Here is a 9,148-nt window from a genome sequence, read left to right on the forward strand (position 1 = left end):
CTAGAAAAGGCTTGTGATTAGGAACGGTAACACTTTATCCAGCCTGTCAGAGTAGCTCCAGCCTCTCAGAGGAGCCCCCCCCCTCTCTCAGAGGAGGCCCAGCCTCTCAGAGCAGCTCCACTCTCAGAGGAGCTCCCCCCCTCTCTCAGAGAAGCTCCAGCCTCTCGGAGCAGCTCCCCTCTCAGAGGAGCTCCCCCCCTCTCTCAGAGAAGCTCCAGCCTCTCAGAGGAGCTGGACTGCAGCCACGGTGAAGGGTGGAATTTATCCATCACAGGCCGGCTCCACTCATACTCACTTCATCTCTCCTCATTACACCTGTCAAAGTAGTTCTCTCAGTGCTGTTTACAGTTTGACCCAAGCGTTCAAATACCTTCAGAAGAAGTTATTTTAAATGAAATGTCTAGAAGTCCCAACATTGAAGATACTTGTCTTGACATTATTCACATGAGTGTGATTCTAGGCGTAGTAATGACAGACATGCCCCCCCCCACGTTCTGAAATTGCATTTTTGTCCCCCCCAGTTTTATCAGTGGAATGTGATATAAAACGAGGCAACAGTGTGCTTTAGGACCATGCGAACGCCTCTGAGCGATCGGGTAGGCTGTTTGGAGTGTTAATCCGACTGGATAAAACATAAACTCAGCAAAAAAAGAAACATCCTCTCACTGTTAACTGCGTTTATTTTCAGCAAACTTAACATGTGTAAATATTTGTATGAACATTACAAGATTCAACAACTGAGACATAAACTGAACAAGTTCCACAGACATGTGACTAACATAATTTGAATAATGTGTCCCTGAACAAAGGGGGGGGGGGGGGGTCAAAATCAAAAGTAACAGTCAGTGTATGGTGTGGCCACCAGCTGCATTAAGTACTGCAGTGCATCTCCTTCTCATGGACTGCACCAGATTTGCCAGTTCTTGCTGTGAGATGTTACCCCACTTTTCCACCAAGGCACCTGCAAGTTCCTGGGCATTTCTGGGGTAAATGGCCCTAGCCCTCACCCTCCGATCCAACAAGTCTCATACGTGCTCAATGGGATTGAGATCCGGGTTCTTCACTTGCCAAGGCAGAACACTGACATTCCTGTCTTGCAGGAAATCATGCACAGAACGAGCAGTATGGCTGGTGGCATTGTCATGCTGAAGGGTCATGTCAGGATGAGCCTGCAGGAAGGGTACCACATGAGGGAGGAGGATGTCTTCCCTGTAATGCACAGCTTTGAGATTGCCTGCAATGACAACAAGCTCAGTTCGATGATGCTGCGACACACTGCCCCAGACCATGACGGACCCTCCACCTCCAAATCGATCAGGCTCCAGAGTACAGGCCTCGATGTAACGCTCATTCCTTAGACGATAAACGCAAATCCGATCATCATCCCTAGTGAGACAAAACCGTGACTCGTCGGTGAAGAGCACTTTTTGCCAGTCCTGTCTGGTCCAGTGACGGTGGGTTTGTGCCCATAGGCGACGCTGTTGCCGGTGATGTCTGGTGAGGACCTGCCTTACAACAAGCCTACAAGCCCTCAGTCCAGCCTCTCTCAGCATATTGCGGACAGTCTGAGCACTGATGGAGGGATTGTGCGTTCCTGGTGTAACTCGGGCAGTTGTTGTTGCCATCCTGTACCTGTCCTGCAGGTGTGATGTTCGGATGTACCGATCCTGTGCAGGTGTTGTTACATGTGGTCTGCCACTGCGAGGACGATCAGCTGTCCGTCTTGTCTCTCCCCACATTGCAATTTATTGCCCTGGCCACATCTGCAGTCCCCATGCCTCCTTGCAGCATGTCTAAGGCACATTCACGCAGATGAGCAGGGACCCTGGGCATCTTTCTTTTGGTGTTTTTCAGAGTCAGTAGAAAGGCCTTTTTAGTGTCCTAAGTTTTCATAACTGTGACCTTAATGGCCTACCATCTGTAAGCTGTTAGTGTCTTAATGACCGTACCACAGGTGCATGTTCATTAATTGTTTATGGTTCATTGAACAAGCATGGGAAACAGTGTTTAAACCCTTTACATTTAAGATCTGTGAAGTGATTTGGATTTTTACGAATTATCTTTATATATCCCAGAGCATTTCTCCTTCCTACAGGAAGAACACAACAAGGGATGTATCCCAGAGCATCTCTCCTTCCTACAGGAAGAACACAACAAGGGATGTATCCCAGAGCATCTCTCCTTCCTACAGGAAGAACACAACAAGGGGTGTATCCCAGAGCATCTCTCCTTCCTACAGGAAGAACACAACAAGGGGTGTATCCCAGAGCATCTCTCCTTCCTACAGGAAGAACACAACAAGGGGTGTATCCCAGAGCATCTCTCCTTCCTACAGGAAGAACACAACAAGGGGTGTATCCCAGAGCATCTCTCCTTCCTACAGGAAGAACACAACAAGGGGTGTATCCCAGAGCATCTCTCCTTCCTACAGGAAGAACACAACAAGGGATGTATCCCAGAGCATCTCTCCTTCCTACAGGAAGAACACAACAAGGGGTGTATCCCAGAGCATCTCTCCTTCCTACAGGATGTGGTATGTTGGCTACAGTTGTAACAGCACATGGCATTGTTTACCAACCAACAGCACCTTATACAAAGCATCTATTCAACCTCCAATACTATGAGATTAGAATAAATATCTATACATATATAAACAAGAAATATCATATTTTGGTTAATACTACATATTTAGTATAAAGCTCAGTACGACGGGCCTATACTGACGACAATATAGGCTGTAATATTAACATTCAAAGATAGCTATACAGTCAGAGGACTGGGACCAGAAATGGGCATTGAAGACCCCATTATTAGCCAAACAATTATCATTTTAGTGCAAAATGCCTGATTTAGACCAGTCTACAGATGGACCGGGTCGTGTGCCATATAACCGGTCCCATTTCTGTACAGCCTCAAATTAAGCTACTCCCGCTGAACCACATCCCAGGCAGGTAAGTAGGTAACAGACTAGAAACCCAACCCCATGTTGTTCAGACAATGTCACCGACCTGGGCTGTACATTATGTTGACTGAAGGATGAATGCAGGAGTGAGTCATGCTCGTGTCATTATCCTTCTCAATGGGCACCAGATACAGCAGCTGAAACAGCCTGCCGTGTGGGATGACTCACTGAGATCCCTGGTGTTTTGATGAGCTTCACGTCGTTAACCAGAGTGGCAATGGTGCAAAAACTGACCAATTGTCAACCTTGAGTCAAAGTGAAGATAGCTTAATAGAATATGACTCAAGTAAAAAACTCAGTAAAATACTACTTGAGTTAAAGTAATTGGTTTTAAATATACTTTAGTATCAAAAGTAAACATAATTGCTAAAATATACTTAAGAATCAAAAGTAAAAGTATAAACAATTTCAAATTCCTTACATAAAGCAATCCAGACTGCACCATTTTCTTGTTTCTTTTAGCTAGGTCACACTCCAACCTCAGACATAAATTATTTACAAACAAAGCATGTGTGTTTATTGAGTCAACCAGATCAGAGGCTGTAGGGATGACCGGGGATGTTCTTGATAAGTGCGTCATTTGGACGAATTTCCTGTCCTGCCAAGCATTCAAAAGGTAACGATACATGTTGGTTGTCAGGGGAAATGTATGGAGTAAAATGTACATTACTTTCTTTTGAGATGTAGCGAAGTAGTACTTTAACGTATTTTTACCAAAGTAAATTACACCACTGCAGACGTAAAGGATTGTACACACAGGATAGTCCTTAATCAAATTTGTAACATCAGTAACTCTCAAGCAGGAAGTTGGTTATGGAGTGATATTAGTGCCACCAACAATGGAATCTGAATTTACTACAACCCACTAGAATCCATAGTTAAGTGGAGTTGGTCCTTGTTGCTGTAGTTTAATGAAGACTACAGCCAGGGACGGACTGGGACCAGAAATCGGCTTTGGCATTTCTAACACATTAGAGGAATATATACTGTATATATGTTTTTTCAAGAGTGCTCTGCTCAGAGGCATAGCTAACCGTCGTAATGGGGGCTTAACAGAATTGACTCATTAGTGGCGTGGTCTTCTTGAGATGTCTGCAGACAATGAAGAAATTACCACATGCAAAGGTATCAGAGAGCCGGGTTATATTCATTAGTGCACACCGTAGCAAAAAGTTTTGGACCCCAAAAATAAAAACCTTGGTTTCTAGTGAATATACCCCATGTATAGGTCATAGAGACCCAAAATAATAGTCCTGTTCCATTTCATTATGTGGTGCAGCCTAGGGTATGTCTATGACTCAGTATGTGAGTCTAAAAGGAAGAAGTAAATGTAGGTACAAACCAACAGAAACTATTTAGGCCGTAGTTTACATTGTATTGCATGGACTAGACACTGTTGTTATGAGTGGGTAACGTGTCTATATCTGAATTAGCATGACTGGCAAAAAACAAACAAACATGGAAATATTGGGGATACATATCTTTATTTAAAGCATCACAAACTGCAACAATAAACAAAAGAACAGTATATATTTCAGCTAACCAGAAACTGCTGTACTCTAAATCTAGCCTTACACTGCCGTCTAGTGGCTCAACAGATGAGAAACACCACAAGACAACAATAAAATAGTTTACAAAAAAGGGTTTAACAGTACACCCATTATCTAACCCAGGGGTACTTGAACAAAGTAAAACTCCTATTTAAACATATTTTCTACCAGCACCCAATAGTCTGCCCATCTGGTCTCACAAGTTCCCAGTGCTTTAGAGCAGTGACCAGGGAAACTGCAGAAGATGGCGTGGCCCTTTGGAACTGATGTGATGCTCACTGTGGTCAGTAAAGACGTCACTTAGAAGAGAAGAAAAGCTGCACTCATCCCAACAGGCAAAACTGGTTGTTAATGATGTCATTTCAACTAGTTTCTGTTGTCACAACGTCACTAAACCATGTTTTGCCCGCTGGGATGGTTCCAATGAACTGAATGGAATAACCAGGTAAAGAGTTAGAGCTCATGTCAGCTTTTATAGTGAAGCACGGAACTACATGCTGTTTACTTTAGCGATGAAGCCCTCCATAATGTCCTTCATCTTCTGAATGTCCACCTCGTCCTCCCGGAAGGCGTCCGTGTACACCCTGTCTACTCGCTTGTGTTGATCCTCTAAGAATTTCTGGAAATGATCACAATGTGACATTCAGGCTCAGAAAGACAGTCATTGTCAAATCAAGGAATAAAATAAATATTTAAATAAAGGCGAGATGTGCACGAGGTTTTGTGAACAACAGGTTAGGGGCAAGATGGAGACTGACCTCTACAATGGACAGGTGGTTGGCAGCCGTGGTTAACACACTGGCAAGGTTGTTAACCACAGTCCGCCGCTCCTCATTGGTTTCTTGCAGGACAAGATGGTACCTGTGGAGTAGAAAGACAAATACTGTGGTGGGGGGTGTATTTTTAGATATGAACAATGAAAAACAAACTTCCTGTGGTTGTTAAATAATTGTAAAGCCCAGAACATACCATACGCAAACAAAGTAGCATTGTTCGGGAAAGAACGGCTCATAGAGCAGGAGCATATCTCCTGTTTCTGTAGCGTGAGGCAGCTTGACCCCCTGGACAGCACGCTAGTCTAACCCTTGTATCTCTGCACATTGTAAATATGGTATTGGAACTGACCCTGTATATAAACAGTAGCTTATTTACTGTCTCATGTCATTCATGTTTCTATTTCTCGTGTGTTTTCCCCCTACTTTACATTAGTATAATATTTTACTACTGATATTGATTACTGCAATGTCGGGAAAGAAAGGCATTTCACTGTAGTCGTGCCCGTGACAATAAAACTTGAAACTAAGCCCTGTAGCTCTCACCATTGTGATTTGGTCCAAAAGAATTGGTAGGAGGAGCACTACTCACTGTTGCTGTGCAGCTTTCAGCTGCTCCACAGACTCGTCATAGCCCAGGGTCACCTTCTTCTCCAGCAGCTTGCGGTGGGTCTCCACAGACTCCATCTCAGCAGACCACTTCTGCTTCTCATTGGCAATGTCCTACACACATATACACACACACACACACACACACACACACACACACACACACACACACACACACACACACACACACACACACACACACACACACACACACACACACACACACACACACACACACACACACACACACACATGGAGAGGGATGTCATTTTTCTATTTGATAAAAAACACAATTTAACCACAGATGTGGATACAATACATTTAAAATAATTGCGGAGAACAAGACAAGTTTCTTCCATTATGGTCCTTATAAGACAATGAGCTGTCTAGGAAATCCTTGGATTGACCAATGATGACACCAATGATTCACTTTGTCATGACTTCCTGACCAATAAATGACTAGCCTGTGAAGCATTACTTCAGATGGGTTTCTGTACACAATATTCAAACACGTGTAATATTGAAATTACAACGCACCTGCATGTCTTGTTCGAGCTGCTCGTCGAGCCTACGGATTTGCTCTCTCAGGTGTTTCAAGTCATTCGCTTTATCTGAAATATTAGAATTCACCTGAAAGAGAAAAAGATCCATGCTCAAATGTATTTTTAAATGGGACAAAACCTTCGTACTTCTAAGAAACACAGTGAAATGTCTCGGTACCTGTTCTATGGACTCCTCCAGGCTTAGTTTCATGTCTGTCAGTCGACTACACTCCTCGTCCACATCAGTGATCAGTTTCCTCAGTAGTTGCTGTAGAGAATAAGCCACAGAATTAGGTCTAGATACAACACACACCTGTTGTAATAAAGCGATTGTTCGATGAGAACTAAATCTCCATACTTGAATCTGTGTTCTGCATTGAACCATGGTGGACGGTCCGTATTCTGTGGAGGTCCTGATCTCAAAGTCGTGGCCGCACGCGTTTTCGGCAGACACAGGGATGAGCTTCAGTTTGCGGGCAAGCTTGTGGTACTCGGCCAGCTTCACTTCGGCCTAAATCATTAGCAGTGGTTAAGACTGAGAAGACGGTTCAGCACTGGCTCATAGCTAGCTAGTCATTAAAAAATGAAATACTTATTGAACCTTTGTTTACCAGACAGATGAGTATAGAATGCAGACGTATCAGGCCAGCATCCTATTCCTTACCGTCTCCTTGGCCTTGGCCAGAGCGATCTCCTCGTTCCACATGTGCTGCTCGGCCTGCTCCAGGCTCTTGCTCAGGCTGTTGATGGTCTGCTGCAGCTCCCTCTTCTCCCAGTTGATCCTCTCAATGTCTGCGGGAGTGAACTTCTGGGTGGACAAGATGTGTTGGAGCCGGGACTCCTCCTGTTTTAGGGTCTCCACTTGCAGTCCTACACAGGACAAAAAAGGGCAGCGGGGGGCTTGTTAACGTTTCAGGATTTCCAGGAGAGTAGCAATTTTTTAAACATATATTTTAATGGATTTTCAGATTTAATTTAAACAGATAGAATGAGAGGATGAAATGGGGACAGATAGAGAAATGATGTGTCAAAGGGTAGTAGACCACATATACAGACACTGTAGAAAGAGAAGTGTCCTAGAGGCTGCATCAATACCGCAAGACCAGCCAAGACACGAGAGTAGCAATGTTTGGTCATAGTTTTTTACCCGATGCTTCCAGCTCCTCGACCAAACCAGAGGCTTTGTTCTCCAGGTTGGCTTTGAAAGATGCTTCCAGCTTCTTGGCCATTCCAGAGGCTTTCTTCTCCAGGTTGGCTTTGAAAGACTCCAGGTTACTGCGATAACTCTGCAGCTTCTGCAGGCCTGTCTGCAGTTTGACTTTCTCCGTTCTTTTGACCATCAATCAGTCCTGCTCCAAAGTGAATAAAATGGTTACAAATATATTGAATCAAATGGCTCTGTTCAAACGTAATTGGCACGTTTACAGCTCATCGACTGCTTAAACTAGGTGAGATGTGTACAATATTCAGTCGCAGTACATGGAAAAATCTATAAATACAGTGCATTTGTAAAGTATTTTCAGACCACATCTCTGCAGCACTCCACCAATCAGGCCTTTATGGTAGAGTGGCCAGATGGAAGCCACTCCTCAGGAATAGGCACATGACTGCCCGCTTGGAGTTTGCCAAAAGGCACCTAAAGGACTCTCAGACCAAGAGAAACAAGATTCTCTCGTCTGATGAAAACAAGATTGAACTCTTTGGACTGAATACCAAGCGTCACATTTGGAGGAAACCTGGCACCATTCCTACGGTGAAGCATGGTGGTGGCAACATCATGCTGTGGGGATGTTTTTCAGCAGCAGGTACTGGGATTCAGGTTTGAGGGAAAGATTAACAGAGAAAAGTACAGAGTGATCCTTGATGAAAACCAGCTCCATAGCCCTCAGAACCTCAGAATGGGGCGAAGGTTCTCCATTCAACAGGACAACAACCCTAAGCACACAGCCAAGACAGCGCAGGAGTGGCTTCAGGACAAGTTTCTAAATGTCCTTGAGTGGCCCAGCCAGAGCCCAGACTTGAACCCGGTCATACATCTCTGGAAAGACCTGAAAATAGCTGTGCAGCGATACTCCCCATCTAACAGGATCTGGCACCTCTCAGGTATGACTTTGTTTGTTCCGGCACCTACAAAAACCACCCGAGTCACTGCCTGTTCACTCCGCTACCATCCGGAAGACGAGGTCAGTACAGGTGCATCAAAGCTGGGACCGGGAGACTGAAAAACAGCTTCTATCTCAAGGCCATCAGACTATTAAACAGCCATCACTAACACAGAGAGGCTGCTGCCTACATACAGACTTGAAATCATTGGCCACTTTAATAAATGGATCACCAGTCACTTTAATAATGCCACTTCAATAATGTTTACATATCTTGCATTACTCATCTCATATGTACATATACAGTATTTTATACCATCTACTGCATCTTGCCTATGCCGCTCTGTTGTTGCTCATCCATATATTTATATGTATATATTCTTATTCCATTCCTTTACTTAGATTTGTGTGTATTAGGTAGTTGTTGTGGAATTGTTAGATATTGTTAGATATTGCTGCACGGTTAGAACTAGAAGCCCAAGCATTTTGCTACACTCACAATAACATCTGTTAACCGTTACCTCTCGTGGCATGATTCATTCATTAATTAATCAATTATGATTTATTAACTGTTTGCACTGTAGACATTCTAATAAACGGGATCAGAATT

At 43.9% G+C, this 9,148-nt stretch overlaps 1 protein-coding gene across 1 annotated transcript; it reads right to left on the reverse strand.

Moving 5' to 3' along the window:
* Positions 1–4,427: 4,427 nt before the first annotated feature.
* On the reverse strand, positions 4,428–7,776 carry LOC129852760 (kinetochore protein NDC80 homolog). The gene is made up of 8 exons (XM_055918420.1): positions 7,584–7,776; positions 7,101–7,306; positions 6,795–6,947; positions 6,615–6,704; positions 6,432–6,524; positions 5,878–6,008; positions 5,271–5,373; positions 4,428–5,131 (listed from the first exon to the last, which is right to left on the reverse strand). The coding sequence occupies exons 1-8, from the start codon at positions 7,774–7,776 to the stop codon at positions 5,003–5,005; spliced, it is 1,098 nt and encodes a 365-aa protein (XP_055774395.1). The 3' UTR covers positions 4,428–5,002.
* Between the last annotated feature and the right edge of the window lie 1,372 nt (positions 7,777–9,148).

This window comes from Salvelinus fontinalis, chromosome 4, assembly GCF_029448725.1.
Source record: "Salvelinus fontinalis isolate EN_2023a chromosome 4, ASM2944872v1, whole genome shotgun sequence".
In the NCBI taxonomy this organism is placed as follows: domain Eukaryota; kingdom Metazoa; phylum Chordata; class Actinopteri; order Salmoniformes; family Salmonidae; genus Salvelinus; species Salvelinus fontinalis.

Excerpts from the sequence above, each read along its gene's own strand:
- LOC129852760 (XM_055918420.1), bottom strand. The coding sequence starts at position 7,776 with ATGGTCAAAAGAACGGAGAAAGTCAAACTGCAGACAGGCCTGCAGAAG. Across the intron at positions 6,948-7,100 it reads TGGCCAAGGCCAAGGAGACG|GCCGAAGTGAAGCTGGCCGA; the intron begins GTAAGGAATAGG and ends CTAATGATTTAG. Across the intron at positions 5,374-5,877 it reads CTGAAAGCTGCACAGCAACA|GTACCATCTTGTCCTGCAAG; the intron begins GTGAGTAGTGCT and ends TCTACTCCACAG.